Source organism: Rattus norvegicus, chromosome 2 (assembly GCF_036323735.1).
Source record: "Rattus norvegicus strain BN/NHsdMcwi chromosome 2, GRCr8, whole genome shotgun sequence".
Lineage (NCBI taxonomy): Eukaryota > Metazoa > Chordata > Mammalia > Rodentia > Muridae > Rattus > Rattus norvegicus.
Genome location: NC_086020.1, coordinates 185,502,622 through 185,523,248, shown reverse-complemented (window position 1 = coordinate 185,523,248; position 20,627 = coordinate 185,502,622). Strand labels below are relative to the sequence as shown.

The 20,627-nt window shown below is 48.7% G+C and overlaps 3 protein-coding genes across 7 annotated transcripts in view; all 3 read left to right on the top strand.

The window, feature by feature from the left end:
• Nucleotides 1-3,680, top strand: part of Prune1 (prune exopolyphosphatase 1) — a 28,834-nt gene extending 25,154 nt beyond the window's left edge. For 3 of the 4 annotated variants that reach the window (XM_006232885.5, XM_017590899.3, XM_063281873.1), the window contains one exon: nucleotides 1,962-3,680. In XM_006232885.5, coding sequence (XP_006232947.1) covers nucleotides 1,962-2,393 — 432 coding nt within the window. In that variant the 3' untranslated portion in view covers nucleotides 2,394-3,680. The remainder of the gene's footprint in view (nucleotides 1-1,961) is intronic. The other variant, NM_001007697.1, reaches the window with a different exon arrangement.
• A 153-nt stretch (nucleotides 3,681-3,833) lies between these two features.
• On the top strand, nucleotides 3,834-15,658 carry Bnipl (BCL2 interacting protein like). 2 transcript variants are annotated; one of them, NM_001128187.2, is made up of 10 exons: nucleotides 5,667-5,751; nucleotides 6,423-6,518; nucleotides 6,839-6,903; nucleotides 7,898-8,122; nucleotides 10,969-11,151; nucleotides 11,797-11,899; nucleotides 12,369-12,500; nucleotides 13,684-13,770; nucleotides 13,946-14,044; nucleotides 15,081-15,658. In NM_001128187.2, exons 1-10 carry the CDS (start codon nucleotides 5,708-5,710, stop codon nucleotides 15,115-15,117), a joined length of 1,071 nt encoding a protein of 356 aa, NP_001121659.1. In that variant the 5' UTR covers nucleotides 5,667-5,707; the 3' UTR covers nucleotides 15,118-15,658. The 2 variants fall into 2 exon arrangements, with proteins under 2 accessions (XP_038958623.1, NP_001121659.1); XM_039102695.1 differs by having other exon boundaries at nucleotides 3,834-6,518.
• Nucleotides 15,659-15,863: 205 nt separating this feature from the next.
• On the top strand, nucleotides 15,864-19,457 carry C2h1orf56 (similar to human chromosome 1 open reading frame 56). Its single transcript, NM_001007638.1, has 2 exons — nucleotides 15,864-16,968; nucleotides 19,331-19,457. The coding sequence occupies exons 1-2, from the start codon at nucleotides 15,949-15,951 to the stop codon at nucleotides 19,343-19,345; spliced, it is 1,035 nt and encodes a 344-aa protein (NP_001007639.1). The 5' UTR covers nucleotides 15,864-15,948; the 3' UTR covers nucleotides 19,346-19,457.
• The last annotated feature ends 1,170 nt before the right edge of the window (nucleotides 19,458-20,627 follow it).

Genomic DNA, 20,627 nt, shown 5'->3' with positions numbered 1-20,627 from the left:
AGCCTGGGACTTAGTAACAGAAACTATTTCACAACCCCAAGGGCTGATGCCAGGCTGCACACACCTCCCACCCCAGCAGTAGATAGCAGAGGCAAGAGGATAACCTGTGAGTGTGAGGCCAGCCAAGTCTGTAGAGTGAGATCCTCTCTTTAGAAAAGACCAGGCAGAGGCTGAGGATTAAGCTCAGCGGTAGAGTGCTCACCTGGACGCTGCCTGGGTTTGATCCCTAGTACCACAAAAACCACCACCACCACAAAAACTAAAAGAAAACTGGTTCTTTTTGTTGTCTTGACCGTTTGTAGACAGAAGACTGGGGGTGTAGCTCAGGAGTGGGACAGTACAAAGAGTAAAAGACGAGGGGCACACCCATCCCCCTACACACACAGTAGGACCCTTTTCAACTGTGCAGCACACTAGGATCAGTCTGGATACCACACTCCAGAGAAGGGGTCAATACAGGGCCAGCACCCTTCCTGGCCCGTGTTTCGGTTTCCCGTTGAACACTGACTCAGAATGACTTGAGACTTTGGTTGCCTGTTCTGGGAAGGTGCTCAGGATGGTCCAGCCAGGAGTCCTCTGAACTTGGGGAAGGTCTGTCTGCACTTTGCTGCTGCTTCCTCTTCCTCCCCTGCTGTAGGAGTAGCTGGTGCTTTGGAGGACAGGACATGGTTTTCTGTCTCAGGTTCCTATCCGCTTGTCTGCTGTGGTCATTAGCAAAAAGTAGTGATGGGAGAGTCACCATTGCACAGTTTGCTGTGGTCGTTAGCGTAAAGTGCGTCTTGTGGCAGGTCCATGTTCAGAGCTTGCGACTTTTACTAACCACATGAAGGGAGGTACTTTGGCTGTAGGGAAGGAACCCTTCCCCTCCAGAACCTGGTCTCCTCTCTGCCATTCTGATGACTAGAACTGCCCATGTTCTCTGTGCTGGGAGAGGATCCTTTTCAGTCTGTTCTGCCATTTCTTCCCTTCCTTCTGTCACTGGTATATAATACATTTAGAACACTGCTCTTGGTGACAGTCCTGGGTTTGTCAGTTTCGTTCTGTATAAACTGTGACCTAATCTGCTGATCATGCTCATACACACCTTTAATCCCAGTACTTGGGAGGCAAAGGCAGGCAGATTTTTGAGTTGGAGGCCAGCCTGATCTACAGAGCAAGTTCCAGGACAGCCTGGGCTACACCATGAGCTAGTCCATGTAAGCCTCGGTCACCCTAGCTACAAGTGTGTATGCAGCAGCTATGCCTCCATAACGTGGTGTCTGTAAAGCATGCTTGGCCGGCCACTCACCTCCTGTTCAGTTTGTTTGGCCTTAGTCCCCTGATCTCAACGTGGTTGCCAGCCCTGTCCTCACTGAAGACCACGAGCATAGGACACACATGGACCCTGCCTTGGGATGATGCCGGGGATTCTAGGACTGTCTCAGATTCTGCTCTCCTCAAACCTCTGTGCACTTCGGTTTCTTTGTTAATGAAACAAATGTCATCTAAATGTTCTAGTCATGCAGTGAGCCTTATACCTGTAATTTCAGCGCTTAGGAAGCCGAGGCACGTGGATTACAGTACATTTAAGGCCAGTCTGAGCTACCTAGTAAGTTCCAGGTTATAGTAAATGTAAGACCTTTTGTCAAAAAAAAAAAAAAAAAAAAAAGTTGGGAGTTGGTCTAGGCATGAAAATCATGTGGGAGAGGGCTTCCAGATGCTTGAAGCCCTGGGTTTGATCTTAGGCACCTCATAAACCAGCCCTGGTAGTCCGTGGATAATCTCAGCAGTAAGCAGGCCTTGAAGGGGGTGAGTCTCTGTGGGTTCCAGGCCATCTGGAGCTACGTTGTGAGACCCTGTCTCAACAAACAAGCAAACAAACAAAATACTTTTCATCCCTGTTAAAGAAACCTCAGCGCTATGGTATGCCCCTTGACCATCGCTGTCCCTTGACCACCTTTGCCTGTGCTTGTCTTCTGTAGATCTGTGGAGTCCTGGAACAGTCCACCTCCCCAGCCCTGAAGCTGACACCCATCCCGAGCATCTCTGCTCACCTCCAGGCCTATCTTCAAGGCAACACCCAGGTCTCTCGAAAGAAGCTGCTGCCTGTGCTGCAGGAAGCGCTCTCTGCATATCTCGACTCCATGAGGACGCCTGCAGGGCAGCTGGAGGCCGCCTTGGGTATGTCTAGGGAGCAGGCTGACAAGGAGTTGGACAAGGCGAGTAACTCCCTGATCGCTGGACTGAGTCAAGATGATGAAGACCCTCCTCTGCCGCCCACGCCCATGAACAGCTTGGTGGATGAGTGCCCCCTGGATCAGGGGCTGCCTAAGCTCTCTGCCGAGGCTGTCTTTGAGAAGTGCAGTCAGATCTCACTATCCCAGTCTACCAGAGCCTGCCCATCAAATAAGTGACCATCGGAGGCGGGGTCGGGGAGTGTGGAGGTGGTAGTGACTGGCCCGCCTCAAATGCATGTTTTGAGATGTTTGACCATTTTAGCCAACTATGTCCATGGCTCCAGGATCGGGCGTACTGTTCTCATAATACTGGGGAGAAAGCAGCTGCTGTGAGGACGGCTTTCTTCCTCTCCTCTCTGTCTCAACCAGGCAGACAAGTTATATTTAATTTTATTATTTAATCTGTACTGATTTTCCTCTCTCTGTGGGTACAGTCTGATAGGACCACTGTCCTGGCAGAGAGGGACTAAAGGAATGTAGACCCCATCTCAGTGTTTTCACAAGGACCGTGAACAAAGGCAGAATCTCCATGAATTGACCTTTACAATTTTTTTAAAGTTCTTTTTGAGACAGAGCCTCATGTAGCCCAAGCTGGCCTTGAGCTCTGTGTGTATCTGAGGCTAGTCTTGAATTCCTAATCCTCCTGAGTGCTGAAATTGTCACACAACCCTGACTAGTCTGTTGTCTTGAACAGATGTCTGACTTCAATATCTTTGGCTTCTTCTGTCCCACAATCGTGGGAAACCTGGAGAGAACCTGAGGACCCAGGTTCTTGCCTTCTCCTGACCCAGAGTGGCTATGGGACCTCATAGACATTTTTGCCAAGAGGGTAGAATTGACTGAGCCCCGGATATCCCGTCTTAGTGAGTCTGGCGAGGTCTTGTCTGTCTTTTCTGGTTTTGCTCGTGTTGAAGAACTTGGGGAGTGTCTTCTGGTGAAACATCTGCTGTCCCCAGTCTCATTTCCCCATCATGACTGAGGGTAGGAGGAGATGTGCCCTGGCGTTCTGTGAGCTGCGCTCCTCCCATCCTTTCTCTCCTTTGCTTCCTTGTCATCTTTCCTTTTGTCTTCCCTGGGAGGGCTCAGGGTCACTGGATTGTTTCGTGTTTATATGTGATTGTACAAGGAATTTAGCCTAATGTAGCATGTACAGGGTTGTAATGGTGACCCAGTGGCGAGCTCTCTCCCAGTGACTTGTTCCGCACGTGTAGTCCCCCCCCCCCCTTTTCAAACCAAGCTGTTTCCCCTGTTCTTACCCCATATAAGTTACAAACAATATCGCTGAGCAGTAAGGTGTGTGGTGGTTTGGGGCAGTCTGACTTCACTTTAGGGTAAGAGGTCTGTAGCCAGTGGGAACATGAAATATTGGTGCGATCACTGAACCAAAGGGATTGTGTTCTGTGACTTTGGTACTACTTTGTTTTGCATTTTTGTTTCATATTAAATACTTTCTTCCTGTTTGAAGGTCTTGTCTCTTTTTAAAGGTGTACTCAGGCCTTCCTGTGGGTAATAGCTGCACCTCCTACAGACTCACCTCCTACAGACTCAACTCCCACAGACTCAACTCCTACAGACTCACCTCCCACAGACTTACCTCCCACAGACTCACCTCCCACAGACTCACCTCCCAGACTCACCTCCCACAGACTCACCTCCCAGTCTGTCTGCCACAGTCTCACCTCCAGCAGGAGCCTCCCTGTACTGGAATTGCAGATGTGATATACCTGGTTTATCTTCTCTGTTTTCCTTATGCTGGAAAAGTAGGTCCATGATGGACTTAAACCAAAATAGTTTCTTAGCTTTGCCTGTGTGTGGTTCTGGGGATGGCACCCAGGGCCTTGCACATGCTGGTTAGGTGTTCGACCACTCAGTCTTTTTCATCTCTAGCCCATTTTTAGACAGGGTTTTGAGACAGGGTTTCTCTGCTTAGCCCTGGCTGTCCTGGGTCCACCTGCCTCTTTGCCTTCTCAGTGCTGTGGTTAAAAGCATGCACCTCCACCCTATTAACACCCCCAGATATCTTTAACTTAATATTTGGAGACAGGGTCTCACTAAATTGCCCAGGCTGACTTTGAACTTGCAGTCCCACCTCAGCCTGCTGAGAAGCTGAGATTACAGGCCCTCACCAGGACCTACTTTTAAAAAGTAGGTGCTAGGGCTCTGAGATGGTATGGGCAGAGGTACCCAGGCCAAGATGACCATCTGAAATAGATTCTGATTCCTTGGACCTACATGGTAAAAGGAAAGTACCAACTCTTACAAGATGTCATACACCCACACACTCAAAAATAAAACATAATTAAAAAAAATTTAAGGGCTGAGGAGATGGCTCAGTGGTTAAGAGGACTGGCTGCTCTTCCACACGACCCAGGGTTATTTCCCATCACCCATAGGGCTCACATTTACCCGTAACTCCAGTCCCAGGAAATCAAAAACCCTCTTCTATCTCCCAAGGGCACCAGGCACATACCTGGTGTACAGACAAATATGTAGGCAATACACCTATGCATATAAAAAAAATTAAAAAAAAATTAAGCTCCAAGGCATAGAGGGGGCTCAGCAGTTAAAACTGTGTTCTCTTCAATCATGAAAATGAGTTCAGATTCCAGCACCCATGTAACAAGATGCAACTCTGCAGACGCCTGTGCTCCCAGCTCCATGCAGAGCAGAGACAGACCCAGGTTTAGAGAGAGACCTTATCTGAAAGAAATAGGCGAAGTGATAGGGGAGAGCACCCTCCCCCAACCTCTTTGCAGGTGCTCAGGTGCATACACCTACTGGGACCCCCACAACAGATAATATTCGAAAGAGTAAACCTAGCTCCTGGCGCAACCTGAGGCAGACAGGTCATGTGACCACCCATTCCATATCAGACTGTTCTAAAATGTAAGACACTTAGAAAAATAAAAGGCTGGGGAGTTGGCTCCATGCGTAAGGCACTCATCCAAGCAAGAGGACCTAACTGTGGATCCAAGGGACACACAGGCTGGACAGGCGTAGCATCCACCTGAAACCCAGGCACTCTGGAAGGCTGGTCAGGGGAGCCCTAGCGGAATCAGTGAGGCCTGGGTTCAATTGAGACTGCCTAGGCAGATAGAGGAAGATATCCAGTGCCAGCTTCAGGTTTCTACAGGAATGCACACATACTGACACACGCAAAATTAGCTTTAGCACCTCCCCCACCCCTTAAAGAGCAAAACAAAGGGCTTCCAGGTTATAAAGAATCTGGAATGGAGACGGATCAGTATCCTAGAAATCTTTCTTCACCCGAAAGCCCGCCCCCACACAAGAGGCCGGGCTTTTGGGCAAACCTGCTCCTTGGGAGGGGAGGTGGCAAAACCTGTTTGAAGATGAGGTTACCTCCCTTCCACACCTCCTACCTCCTTAGAGGCAGAGCAACAGCTGACACAGAGAAGTAAAAAGTTTGGGGGCTGGGACCACGGCCTCCTATCCTCCTCAAGTGCCCACAGAACACAGGACGACTCGTGAAGATGGGAACCAGGCAAGAAACAGGAAAAGAGACATTAGAAGAAGGGTAAGTGAGGCCTTGACCTGACTGGAGCCAGAGAGGGCATTTCCTACCAGCCAGGCCTTCCCGGCTTCCTCAAAGAAGAGCATGAAGAAAAGGAGTTAGCAGAGAAGGGACGGGGTAGTTTGGAACAGGGAATGAATATAGCACAGAACCAATTCTACAGTTTAAAGAAAAGTTTCTGTCTTATGTGCAATAGACCTCTCTGACTCTCTGTCTCTCTGTCTCTGCCTCTCTCTCTCTCTCTTTCTCTCTCTCTCTTTCTCTCGTCTAACTCCCATCCCCTGGTTCTGCTTCCTGTGACTCTCCATTCTCCCACTGTCCTTCTACCTGTCCCATAGTTTCCAAGCACAGCAGAGGAAAGGCTGGGCTGATGAGACACCATCTGCTGCTGCTTCGCCCAGGGTTACCTGGCCAGGCTGTCCGGGTTCCAGCCAGTGGAGATGTGGCTGCCTTTCACTCCTACAATGTAGATGAAGCCACTGCCATGGATTAGCTAGCTAGGCCGTCCCCTCTGCTAAGCTCAGCAGCAGATGACCTGCTCTGCAGGTGGGAAGGGAAACGCCCGTACACATGGACATGGCCTCCGAGGCTTGTTCTTCACACCAGTGTCTGGCTGCCTTAGGATACCGTCTAGTTTGTCTCATGGTCTTTTCTTCTGGGGCATTGACTCTCAGGGCTGAGGAGAAGGCAGGAGCCTCGGAACCAGGAGCAGCCCTGAGCCTTGGAGAGCTGGAGCTGAAGGAGGAGTGGCAAGATGAAGAGTTTCCTAGGTGAGGCTGGGAGCAGTTTGCCCTCCCTGTGGCTCTTTCACAGGTCCTGGGTTTGAGTCTCAGAAGTCACACAGTGCCTCACAAGCACCCCTTGCTCCAGTCCCAGAGGATCTGACACCTTCTTCTGGGCTCCCAGAGCACCAGGCACATGTGTGGTACACAAGTCATCATGTAGGCAAGACACACCCATAGACCTAAAACCAAACAACTTTAGGGGAAATTGGGGCAAGAAGAGAAACAAGCATGGTGGAGAGGGAAGGCTGACAAGGCAATTGGCTAGGGTTCTGTGTCTAAGCCACTTTTCAATCCCTCCCCTCTAGATTGCTTCCGGAGGAGGCTAGCCGGTCTGGAGACACTGAAGACGCTCAGAGGGGCTCACAGGCAGGTAGGGAAAGGAGGTGGAAACTAGACCTGGGTTAGAGCTGACTTCTGGCACTGTTGCTAAGGCCAGGGTGTTACTGTGTAGCTTCTGTCTCTGCAGCCCAACTTCCTCCCTTTCTACTTGCCCTGGGCCCTTTCTCAAAACCCACAGGTATTATCTACTTAGAATTTAACTTTAGTTACTGTTGGTGCTTGGTGGCTTTTGATCTTTTGTTCAGTGATTTATTTGTTTGCTTGTTTGTTTGAAACAGTGTCTTTCTATATAGTCCTGGCTGACTTGGAACTCATTTGTAGACTAGGCTGACTTTGAACCCACAGAGATCTCCCTCTGCTTCCTGGGTGCTGGGATCAAAGGCGATCGTCACTGTGCCTGTAGTATGATGGGGTTTCTTTGAGACTAACTCAACTTTCTAGCCCAGGCTGGTCTCAAACTGATGTAGGCTAAGTTGGACTCAAAATTGCACTTACCAGGAATGGAGAGATGGCTCAGCAGTGGGGAATATTGGCTATTCTTACAGTCCTTGGTTTGATTCCTAGAACCTACATGATGTCTTTACAACCAAGCTTTAATTCCAGTCCCAGGGGATCTGACACTCCCTTCTGGGCTCTGAGAGCATCACATGTGGTACACACACAAACACACATATGAGACAAACCCATATACACAAAACCAAGAGGCCGGAACTTGCGGCTATCCTCCTGCCTCTGCCTCCCCAATGCTGTAATTGCAGATGTGAGCCACCAAGCCTGACATCGAGACTTCTGTATATAGGAGTCCCTGTGCATTTGTGGGTTTCTTTTAATACAGACTCGTGTACCCCAGGCTGCTCTACAGCTCAGTCTGTAGTCAAGATGGCTTTGAACCATGATCCTCTTGTCCTCCTTTGTAGCGTTGTCATTACAGGAATCTGCCTCCAGTCTACACGGGGATCTCAAATCACCAGCCATGCACACATTTTTCCGTCTGTGTATTCTCCTTCTCCTGTCTCCAATCACAGGTACCCCCAGCAGTCTGGCCCTGTGTGGTCAGCGCCCTATGCGGAAGCGTCTTTCTGCCCCAGAATTGCAGCTGAGTCTGACTGAGGGAGCAGGAGAAAATGGAGCCTCTCCCTCCTGCTCTGCATCTTCCTCTTCTGATGCCAGCTTGGACTTGGAGGTAGACGAATTGGAGACGCCTTCAGACTCCGAGCAGCTGGACAGTGGACACGAGTTTGAATGGGAAGGTGAGAGCAGAGCCAAGGGTGGGGTTGGTGCAAGGAGAAGCTAATAGAACATGCAGCTCGAGGTGAATGGATGGGACGGGATGTTAGGCTAATCAGGGAGGCAGCAGTGTTGGCTCGGTGGTTAAGAGCATGGCTGCTCTTCCAGAGGACCTGGATTTAATAACTGGCACCCACATGGCCATGGTCGAGCTCTAGTCTCAGGGGATCTGATGCCTTCTTTTGACCTTCAGGGGCCTCAGGCATGCATGTGGTGCACATACATATGTGCAAGTAAAACATTCATACAATTTCAGATAATGAATGAATCAGAAAGAAAGAAAGAAAGGAAGGAAGGAAGGAAGGAGGAAAGAAAAGAAAAGAAAGGGGGGGGCTGGAGAGATGGCTCAGCGGTTAAGAGCACCCGACTGCTCTTCCAGAGGTCATGAGTTCAATTCCCAGCAACCACATGGTGGCTGACAACCATCTGTAAAGAGATCCAATGCCCTCTTCTGGTGTATCTGAAGACAGCTACAGTGTACTTATATATAATAAATAAATAAATCTTTAAAAAAAAAAAAAGAAAAGAAAAGAAAGGGGGCTGGAGAGATGGCTCAGTGGTCAAGAGCTCCGACTGCTCTTCCAGAGGTCCTGAGTTCAAATCTCAGCAACCACATGGTGGCTCACAACCATCTGTAATGGGGTCCGAAACCTTCTTCTGGTGTGTCTGAGGACAGCTACAGTGTACTCACATACGTAAAATAAATAATCTTAAAAAAAAAAAAGAAAAGAAAAAGAAGGAAGGAGAAAGAGAAGTTGAGGCGGTAGCTGAGAAGCCGGACAGGCAGCATAGATTTCCTCAAAAGGGAAAGGGAGCAGCTTCCAGAGTGGATAGGAGACCAGCCAAGGACTAGGAGGAGAAATTTATTAAGAAAAAGATCGAAGGGCAGAAGTGGTGGCTCATCAGTTAAGAGCACTAACTGCTCTTCCAGAGGACATGGCTTCCTTCCCCAGCTCCCACATAATGGCCCAGAAATCTAACACCTTCTTTTGGCCTGCACAGGTACCAGGTACACATGTGGTACTCAGCATACATTCAAGAAACGCACTCATACACATAAAATAATAATTAATAATAAAGATAAAGATCAAAGCCCTGTGTAGTGGTTTCAAGCCTTTAATCCTAGCATCTGGGAGGCAGAGGCAAGTGGAGCTCTGTATGTGAGGCCAGCCTGGGATACATAATAAAACCTTGTCACAAAGATAAAAAAAAAGCAAACAAAAGAGAAAAATGATGAGGCAAAAAGAAAGAGAAAGAAAGAAAGAAAGAAAGAAGAAAGACAGATAGACAGACAGACAGACAGACAGACAGATAGAAAGTAAATGCCTGTTCCATGCTTTCCTGATCTAGGACTGACTTGTTACTACTGTTGACAGAGTGTCTCTTGTAACCCAGGCTGGTCTCAAACTCAAGATCCTCCTTGTCTTGGTCTCTCAAGTGCTGGGAGTACAGCCAGATGCCACCCTGACAGCCTGAGGGAATAAGGACAAGACTCTGGGTGGGGGTGGCTGCGTGCCTGTGATTCAACTCTAAGGCTGAGGCGGGAAGATTGACAGGAGTTTGAGGACAGTCTAGTCTACCAAAGGAGCTACTGTGTGAAGCCTTGTCTTGCAAAGGAACTAAACAAAGACAAATGCAAGGCGCCCTAACCTTAGGCAACAGTGTTTAGTAGAAACTAAGTATCAAGGAAAAATCAGCTGAAAGTGAGGCTCTCCACGTGGATGTTAGGGATTTTGAGAAGATTCTGAGTCTAGGGCTGAATGCTAAGGGTCATGTTTATCAGGGTTAGAGTGGGGATGTTCCAGATAGCTGTAGCATTTCAGGCAATAGCTCAGAACACTGGGGAATTCAAAGCACAAAGCCTGACTATGTATGAAGGGCTGGGAGGCAGAGGAAGAATATCAAAAGATAGTGCTGGGTTAAGCCGGCAAAGTTCATATCTTGAACTCTTAGGGGCTCTTGTTGCTATGCTGAGGGGTATAGACTTTTGTAGGCTAAACAATGAGAAGTAATACAAAGGTTTTAATCATGGGATGTCTGGCCACATTTAATGACAGGAGACTGAAAACAACTTGGGCTGATATCTCAGTTGGCAAACTGCTTGCCATACAGGCAGGAGGACCTGAGTTACATCCCCACAACCCATGTTTTAAAAAGCCAGCCATGTACATGGTTGCTGGCCCACATCTTTAATCCCAGCACTCACTCAGGAGGCAGACAGGCAGACCTCTGTGAGTTCCAGGCTAGCCTGGGCCTATAGACTGAGTTCCAAGATGGCCAAGGCTAAATACACACACACACACACACACACACACACACACACACACACACACACACACAGAGAGAGAGAGAGAGAGAGAGAGAGAGAGAGAGAGAGAGAGAGAGAGGGAGAGGGAGAGAGGGAGAGAGGGAGAGAGAGGGAGAGAGAGGGAGAGAGAGAGGTGAGGAGGGAAGGAAGGAGGGTTTGTGGTAGGGGGAAAAGGACAGAGAGAAACAGAGAGACAGAATCCAGAATCCTAAGGCCACAGTCTAGCAGAAGGGAAAGTTAAGAAGAGGCAGAAGAAACACAGTGAGTTGAGTTAGTGAGTTGAGTGAGTTTGAGCCAGCAGAAATATTGAAACCTGAGATGTTAAAACAGTGTGCTGGCACTCAGGAGGCTGAGGCAGGAGTTGGAGGCTAGCCTGAGCTACACAGTGAGTGCTCTCAAAAGCCCTAACAAACAAAAAACCTGAAGGAGTAAACTCTATCCATCCGAGAGATTACAAGAAATCTGCCTTGTTCGTTCATTCTTCCCTCCCGTGCGTTTTAGATGATTTGCCTCGCGCAGAGGGCCTGGGGGCCAGTGAGGCAGCTGAAAGGCTGGGCCGGGGCTGTGTGTGCGACGTGGCTGGAGAAGACGGCCACCGTTGGAGAGTGTTTCGAACAGGACGACGAGAGCAGCGAGTGGACATGACCATCATCGAGCCCTATAGGAAAGTCTTATCTCACGGAGGTAATGGCGAAGGCTGTACAAAGGCCGAGGCTGTGGCACTGTTTGGCCTGGGGCTGTGAGTGAAGGCCATGGCCATGCATGCGGCCAACGTGAATTTGATCCCAGAATCCATGGAGAGGTTTGAGAAGAGAATCAACTCCACCGAAGTTGTCCTCTGACCCCCCACGTAGACCCATCTGTGCATGTGCACAATGGTACATGAAACAACAGCTACAATGACAGTGACAGTGACAGTGACAGCCTTGCTGGGAGATGGCTCAGCAGGGAGAGAGCTACAGTGACAGTGACAGCCTTGCTGGGAGATGGCTCAGCAGGGGATAGCACTTGCTCTCACAACTGGGCTGGGTTCCCAGGACCCACATGACAGCTCACAACTGTAACTCCAGTTCCAGGGAAGTCTCACAACTTCTTCTGATCCCCGCAGTGCACATACTCACAGGCAAACAAAACAGCCATACACAAGATAAAAAAGTCCCCGAAACGCTGACAGTTTGACTGACATGACTTAGCTGGAGGTTCAGTTGTTGGGTTCTTTAACCTCCGTTCTTGGACTTCCAAAGACCCTCAGCACCCTTCACCCTAAACCCAAGTGCTGTCTATTTACAGATCTGTGACTGAACTCATTTTCCTCATATTGGTCTTCAGGTTACCATGGCGATGGCCTCAATGCTGTCATCCTCTTTGCTTCCTGCTATCTACCCCGAAGCAGCATCCCCAACTACACCTACGTCATGGAACACCTATTCAGGTGAGGTGGAAGTCTCAAAGGGCTCATGGAGGGGACTAAGTTGGGGGCGGGAAACACCACTGCGTTAACAAATTAAGTCAAACTGAAAGTGTAAAAGCGGGCTTAATGAGAATTGATGGCTCCTGGGTGGGTTCCCAGGAGGAAGTCAGGGAAGTTGCTCACCTGGCTGGGATGTGGGCTTTTTACAGGGGAAGGGAGGGGAGGTAGTGATGTGCTGGTAAGGTATGGGTATTGCCTTATTAGGTGACTCTAGGGCCTGTAGGTCTTAGGTCACTTTGGAATCAGTAACTAGATGGTGGCTTTGTCCAGTGTTTTGTAAGGGCTAACTTCACAGGCTTTTCCAAGCATGGACTGCAGGTCCTCTTGGTCTATGCCATCTCGTCCTTTGTCACAAAACTTCTAGCCAAACAGAAAAGGCCCATGCCCATCATATACCCAGCATATGCCTTCCCTACAATGTTGTCCCCAGGTATATGGTGGGAACTTTGGAGCTGCTGGTAGCTGAAAACTATCTGCTTGTTCACTTGAGCGGAGGCACAAGCAGGGCCCAAGTGCCCCCTCTGAGCTGGATCCGGCAGTGTTACCATACCTTGGACAGGAGGTGAGACCCAAGGACTAGAGGGCCACAACTCTCTAGCGTCTCTTCCATTTTCTATTTTTCTCTTCTTCCAGTTGGATCCTTTGTGGGTGTTTTTTTCTTTTCTTTTCTGAGACTGCCTTGCTGTCACGTATAGCCCATGTTGTCCTCAAGCCTCAGCCTGAGTACTGGGATCACTGACCTGAGTCATCATGCCCAGTGCCCTCTTTTATGTGTCCATCACATCCCTTCAAACTGTCTCCTGTTGTATCCTCTACAGTCAAGGACATCTCGTCCTTATGACTTACTAGCTACATTATGGACAGATCACAGCTTTCCTGTTTGGTTTCCTTGTGAATCGTGTGGCATCTTGCCTGGTGCATGGACTTTTCCAACTCTTACCTCTTGCTTTCCGCATCTCCACTGCTCTCTCTTCCCTCATCCCTGACATAGAAGTCATTCCGTACTCCTGTGCCTTCTCCCTCCTTTGTTTTCTCACCATGTAGTCCAGGCTGGCCTTGAACTATGAGGCCAGACATAACCTTGTACTCCTCATCTTCCTGTCCCTCCCTCTCCCCAGTTGCGTGTGTCGTCACCAGGCCTGGCTTGCCCCATCTCACCCTTGCTTAGTTTTCTTTGCTCTCTCTCTCTCTCTCTCTCTCTCTCTCTCTCTCTCTCTCTCTGTCTATATATATATATATATATATATATATATATATATATATATACACACACACATATATATTTTTTAACCACTTAAGAGCATTGTTGTTTCCTGTTTGGGGGAGGGGTTTACTTTGTTTTATATAGGGGCTCATGTAGCCTAGGCTGGTTTCAGAATGGGAGTGTAGTCCCAGTCAGCCTTCCACTCCTGATCTCCTTGCCTCTGCTGGCGTCACGGGCACCGTCACACCAAGCTTCCACTTGGAGTTTTATGTAGCCTGGACTACACCTACACCGTGAAGAGATGAGAAGCTTGCAAAAGGAATTTATGTGGGCTGGAGGGAAACGGGTTGCAAAGACTGAGGTACTGTTAAAGGAACATTCTCGAAAAGTGGAGTATAGAAGGCTGAATGAATTGGGAAGGGTTCAAGGCATGGTGATTAGGCACAGCTGCCAGGGAAATTAGGAAAAAAGAGGCACCAAGGAGCTGCAGCATGGACAAAGGTGGAACAGGAACTTAGGATCCCACTGGACTTTTCCTCAGGCTTCGGAAAAACCTTCGAGCCCTGGTGGTCGTCCACGCTACGTGGTACGTGAAGGCCTTCCTGGCACTGGTTCGGCCCTTCATCAGGTACGAGTTCAAGGCACAAGGACACCCCTTCAACTGTTTTCACTACTGAGGTTGTGGACGTCTTACCCTGCTTTCTTTCTAACCTTGTCATTCTGCTTGCTCCAGTTCCCTCTGTGAGATCCTCCAGGATCACTCTCCTAATACGAAGTGTAAATGGTTTATTCTCTTTCTTCAGTTCCAAGTTTACACGAAAGATCCGGTTTCTTGACAGCCTTGGGGAGCTGGCCCAGCTCATCTCGCTAGAGCAAGTGCACATACCTGAAGCTGTCAGACAGTGAGTCCTGCACTGTAGAATGCTGGTTTGGGGTGGGATGTCTAAAGCCAATCATGTTTCTTAACATCTCTGGAGAGATACAAAGGACTAAGACACACAAGCCCTGCTTTTGGTTGTGTCAGTGGGGAAACTGCACTAGAGAAGAAATGAAGGACACTGCATTATGTGCCACATGAAGGGTGCGCCCATGAGATGGGTCAGTAAAGGAATTCAGTCTCCAGAACCTCCATGGTGGAGTAAGTCCATGGCATGCATGTGTGCACATTCATAAGTAAATGTAAAGAGAATTCAGACAGATGAAAATGTCGTGGAAGAGACACTGAGGTGGGGAGCACGGAATAACCCCAACACTGAAAGTCTGTGCTGCAGTAACCTCTCCAACCCAAATAAGAAATGCAACTCCAGGGGCTGGGGATTTAGCTCAGTGGCAGAGCGCTTACCTAGGAAGCACAAGGCCCTGGGTTCGGTCCCCAGCTCCGAAAAAAAGAACCAAAAAAAAAAAAAAAAAAAAAAGAAATGCAACTTCATTAATAGGAATCAAAGCTCACGCATAGGTTGGGCAGATCTACCACTACACAACTCTATTCCCCTGGCTATGAGATCCCTGATACCTTGTGATTTCTCCAGGCCATGTGCTTCATCTCCATCTTCCTTCCACCTCCTCTCCCGTCAACCCCCTCTCTCTCTCCACTCTTCTGCTCTACCTTCCCTTCCCCTGCCCAATCACAGGCTCTTGCCTTTATTTTACAAGTTAAAATGGGGAGAAGGTTCTGATGAAGCCACCTGAGTCCTACTAGGCAGCTGTCCTTGGGGCAGCAGAATTAGCATCAAAATACCAACAACTCCAGGCCAAACCACAACAGTCTGTGTTGTACATATGTTCGTATGTGCCTTCTGCACTAGGAAGAGGTAAGCCAGCAAGGAAGAGGTAAAATCCAATGGGGAACATGTTAGGGAGCGAAGGATGGGAAGCGATTCAAATACTCAATTTTCTAGCTCCTCCAATTCACCTTGCTTTTTCCTCCCAACTCTCTAGGTTGGACCAAGATCTTCATGGCTCCAGAGGCACCTAACACAAAACGGGGCAGAGGGCCACGGATCAGGCAAAGATCATGATTGGTCGGCATGATGGAGCAATGTATCATCTCATCCTGAACGCCACTTCCACTGGATCCTCATTTCTCAGTGTGCTACCCACTTCTAGACACTGCCTTCAAGCTGGGATTTAAGGGTGGGAACCTCATATATGGGGCGGCTTGCATTTCAGCTGTCCAAAAAGAAGGCTCTGAGTTTTAATTCTGCTTTAGCTGTAAAATGTGTGGGTCTCATTTTTCTTCTCTGTAATCAAAACTACCGGAATCCTTCCCAGTTTTGTTGTTTTAGCAGTCTTTGAGGGGAGGTGGATTGAAGGTAAAGAGGGCTTAACCAACAGCCACAGTCAGCAACAGCCTGCCGGCAGCCCAGGAGCCAGCTTGCAAAATCTTGAATAGCCAACAACCCCTTCTTAGTCATCAGCTGCCTATGATCCTGAGAATTGCTGTCAAAACCTGTGTTTTCACACTCCTTAGTAAATTCAGACCTGTGGCCTTTAATAAACTGTGATGAGAGATTTAAGTCTGTGCCTAGGAAACCAACAAGTTTTCCCCAAGCCCTTACATCACAATCCTTTTGGTTCCTGCACAGAATTCTTGCTTACCAGGGTTCCTCTGGACTTTTAGCTCAGCCCCTGGGGCTGCTGGCCCTGCGCGGTAAGAGCACTTAGGGGAGGGGCGAGCCACGTGCCTCTGAGCACCCTCCTGGTCCGTTCAAACGACCTCGAGACCTGGCGGGTTGGTGGAGAGCGGAAGGGAGGGAGAGAAGGTAGGAGCCTAGGCCTACCTCTCGACCTCAAGACTCCCAGCCCCATGGTCCCCGCCGCCTGCATGCTGCTCTGGGCCCTGCTGCTAAGTCTGGAGTCCCGGGCGGCGGGGGCCGAAGACCAAAAGACTAACCCGACCGCTACCACGGTTAGGATGCAGCGGGTCAGCTTCCACTTTGGGGGCCCAGCCCGCAGCCTCCGGAGCACAAACCCCACCGCCCGGACCAGTATATCCCGGAAGCTGAGGGTAACCCTGGAGGATGAAAATGATGCCCTGGCCACTGCCGACCGCCTGGCCGTCCCGGCAGCTGCTGAGCTCCTGTCCACCGTGACAGGCTATAGCCGGTCATCATTGTCCAACTCCGGTGACTGGGAGGAGGATGGCTCCTTGGAAGAGGGGGTGGTTGATACCAGAAAAACCACCAACAACCCTATAACTATCTTTTCGACCACCAATACTGTGGGAAGTTCCAGCACTACCGGGAGGTTTGTAGCCAATAGCCAGGAGCGAGAGATTAGGCTGACCACTGATATGCGGTCCCCCAGTTCAAAGACTACTGTGGACCTGTCTTCCGAGACCACCCTGCAACAGTGGTCGACACCTGGGTCCACCCCATCCCCGTGGCCAAAACCCTCACTCACAGCCATGCCATCTCCTGAGGATCTGCGGGTAGTACTGATGCCTTGGGGCCCATGGCACTGCCACTGTAAGTCAGGCACTATGAGTAGGAGCCGAGCTGGCAAGCTGCATGGCCTTTCTGGGCGCCTTCGAGTTGGGGCACTGAACGAACTCCGTACAGAGCACCGGCCTTGCACCTACCAGCTGTGCACTTGCAACAGGCAACTGGAGGAGTGCCCTCTGGACTCGAGTCTCTGTACTGACCATAGCTGCAGCACTCATGTTGCCAGCACAATTTCTCCGATTCCTGTCCACCTGAGACGCAGACCCATCCTCCCACCCACTAGCCCGAGCCCCAGCCCAGCTCTTGCCTTTTGGAAACGTGTCAGGATTGGCCTGGAGGATATCTGGAATAGCCTCTCTTCAGTGTTCACAGAGACGCAACCAGTAAGTTTTACCGATGAGTGAGGGCCTTTCTTGATGATCTAAAAAGTCTCGATGTCCCATATCCTGTTGCTAACACAGCCGGTGTTCTTGCAAGAGTGACTGACTTGCTGATCAGTTACTGGGTCTGAATTTGCACTGGTTAGTCTAGTCTTGGCCCGTTTTCTGTTCTGTTTGGTATGTATGGGGTACGTGCACATGCACATGTCACTGAAGCCTGAGCCCTTACCTCACATATGTATTACCACTGAACCGGATGGCCAGCCTACTTGCTTACCTAACCGCCCGTTTTGTTTTGTTTTAATCAGGTTTTACTATGTTGTCTAGGCTGGCCTATAACTCTCGGATTGAGGGGATTCTCCAGAGCCTTCCAGAGCTCAAACTCAGGTTGTCAGGCTTGGAGTGATCTTACCAGCCTGAAAGAGTCTCAAGGATGGCCTTGAACTCACTGTGTAGCCACGCACCCCATCACTTCTATTAAGGGCCAGGATAAGAGGCATGTACCACCATGCCTTTCAATTCTTGAACAAATGCCATGTCTTACTGGGCATCAGATTATTGATCAGATAATATGACTTCTTTCCTTTTTTCTCTTTTTTGAGTTTTGGTAAGTAGTCATGGCTGATCTTTATTTATATGAGTAGACCTTAGCTGTCAGACACACAGAAGAGGGCATCGGATCTCTTTACAGATGGTTGTGAGCCACCATGTGGTTGCTGGGAATTGAACTCAGGACCTCTGGAAGAGCAGACAGTGCTCTTAACCGCCGAGCCATCTCTCCAGCCCATCCTGATCTTAAATGGACAATTTTCCTACCATGCTTGGCTGTAAAGACTAAATGCATGGACGGTGGACATAGAACATATTAACAAGTTAATGATCAAGAGAGTTTTTAAAAATCATGTTAGGGCTTTTTGCTTGCATGTATGTCTGTGCACCTGGTACCCATGGAAGCCAGAAAAAGGAGTTGGATCCCCTGGAACTGTTGTTATAGATGGTATGAGCCACCAAGTGGATGCTGGGAATTGAATTCAGGGCTTCGAGAAGAGCAGCCAGTGACCTTACCTGCTGAGCCATCTCTCCAGCTTGGACTAGGACAATAACTTACACTTTGTCAGTAACATCCAATATCTGAGGTCTTACTCCAGATATGGATGGCATTTGGATCTGCCCTCACCTTATGGGGTCTTACCTGTTTACAGGTGAAGGAACAGTTTTACAAGCTAGCAGGGCCGGAGGCATGGGCTTCGCTAACACATGCACAAGGCACTAGGTTCAAACCCCATCACTGAAGAAAGTGGCGACAGGCCACACAATTGAAACCAGGTTTTGCACCAGTATCCATGTTCCCCAAAACTGTCCTTTTGGGACTCTACCCAGCCACTTAAAATTTCACAAAGAAGTCAGGTGTGGTAGTGCACACCTTTAGTCCCAGCACTTGGGAGGCAGAGACAGGTGGATAATTCATGAGTTGAAGGCCAGCCTGGTTTACATAGTAAGTTCTAGGCCAGCCAGAGCTACATAATGAGACCGTTTCAAACAAACATACAAAATTACTATCGGCTCAGACTGACTCCATAAGTAGTCTCAATTGCAAGGGATGACTGGCAGGGGGGAAAGACAATAAACAGAAGGCATGCTTGATGACTTAGTTGGCTTCTATTTTTATTTCCCTCCTTGTGAGTCGGATTCTACTTTTAATATAAAAATAACACACTTGGGGGCTGGAGACTTATGTAGTTATTAGGAGAGGGCTTGCCTAGCATGTATGAAGTCCTGAGTTTGATCCACACCACAAGCTGAGCATGGAGATGTACACCTCATAGATTGGTAGGGGGAGGCAAGGGAGCAGACATGTCAGGTCAGTACACTGGGAAGATGGCTCAGTGGTTAAGAGCATTTACTCCTCTTCCGAAGGACATAAGTTAAATTTCCAGCACACCCAGCAGCCACTCACAACCACCTGTACAACTCCTGCCCGAGGGAGACCCGACACCCTGGACTGTGGGTACCTGCACACACATGCAGGTAGTGGGACACACAATTAAAAACAAGTTCCAAGTTAGGCCAGAGAGATGACTCAGCAAGGAAAGTTCTTACTGCCCTTGCCTAATGCCCGAGCACAATGAATGCCCAGAACCCATGTGAAAATCCAGCTCTCATATGATGGGAGGCGAGACAGAACTGGCCTGAAGTTGCTCTCTCTCTCTCTCTTGTGCACACACACACACACACACACACACACACACACACACACACACACGGCCCAAACTAGTAGGGCTGAGAAAGTAGTTTATAGCAGGATAAAGCAAGTAAAAGAATGTAGTTATGATTATAATCTCTTCTGTTTTCTTGCCTTCCCCAGATAGAAAGAACCTAGAGGTAATGGCCACGTCACCCTCAAGAGAAGATGTCTACATTATAAACTCCCTTTTAAACCCCAGCACCCACTGCATATTTTTAATATAAAGAAAAAAAAAACCTGAAAAGTACATACTTTGGTGTCACTTTTCTTTTTGGTGGTGACTGGGTCAAACCTGGGGTCCCGTACATGATGGGGCCACAGACTCCTCCCCCTGCACATGATGGGGCCACAGACTGCTCCCCGAACTTTTCTGTTTACAGACATGCTCAGCAACCTTAGAGCCAGCAGCCTTTTCCGTGTTCCTTCACCCCTTTCTTTTAAGGTAAAATATTCACACTGCTCGTTTTCATTTCCAGCACTGTTTTACAGCAAAAAAAAAAAAAAAAAAAAAAACCCTGCTGGACTGCTGGAGAGATGGCTCAGTGGTTAAGAGCACTGACTGCTCTTCCAGAGGACCTGAGTTCAATTCCCAGCAACCACATGGTAGCTCACAACTATCTATAATTTAGGTTCTAGTGGTTCCTACTCCCTCACACAGACAGACACGCAGGCTAAACACCAATGCAAATAAAAATAAATTACTTAAAAAAAAAACAAGGGGTTGGGGAGTTAGCTCAGTGGTAGAGCACTTGCCTAGCAAGCGCAAGGCCCTGGGTTCTGTCCCCAGCTCCGAAAAAAAGAAAAGAAGAAAAAAAAAACAAAAAACAAAAAAACCTAAAAACCAAAACATTGCTGGGCAGTAGTGGGGTGTACACTCCCAGCACTCAGGAGCAGAGGCAGAGGGATCTCCGAGTTCAAGGCCAGCTTGGTCTACAGATCGAGCTGCTGTACAGCCAGGGATACAGAGAAACCCTGTCTCAGAAACGAAACAAAGCCAAACATCAGATTGGGCTTTTAAGATGGTATCTTACGGGCTGGAGAGATGGCTCAGAGGTTAAGAGCACTGACTGCTCTTCCAGAGGTCCTGAGTTCAATTCCCAGCAACCACATGGTGGCTCACAACCATCTGTAATGAGATCTGATTGACCTCTTCTGGTGTGTCTGAAGATAACTGCAGTATACTCAGATAAATAAAAAATAAATCTTAAAAAAAAGATGGTATCTTACTACATAGCTCTAACTTGCTGGGTAGAAAAGACTGGTCTCAAACGCAGAGATTCACCGGCCCCTTGAAGGCTAGGATTAAGGGTGTGTGCGAACACACCTGGTCAAAATAAGTAGTTTTCAAACACCAAATGAAAGGAAATAGCATGGTGGCTTTTCCTTACCTATCCAGTACTGTCTTCTCTTCAGGAAA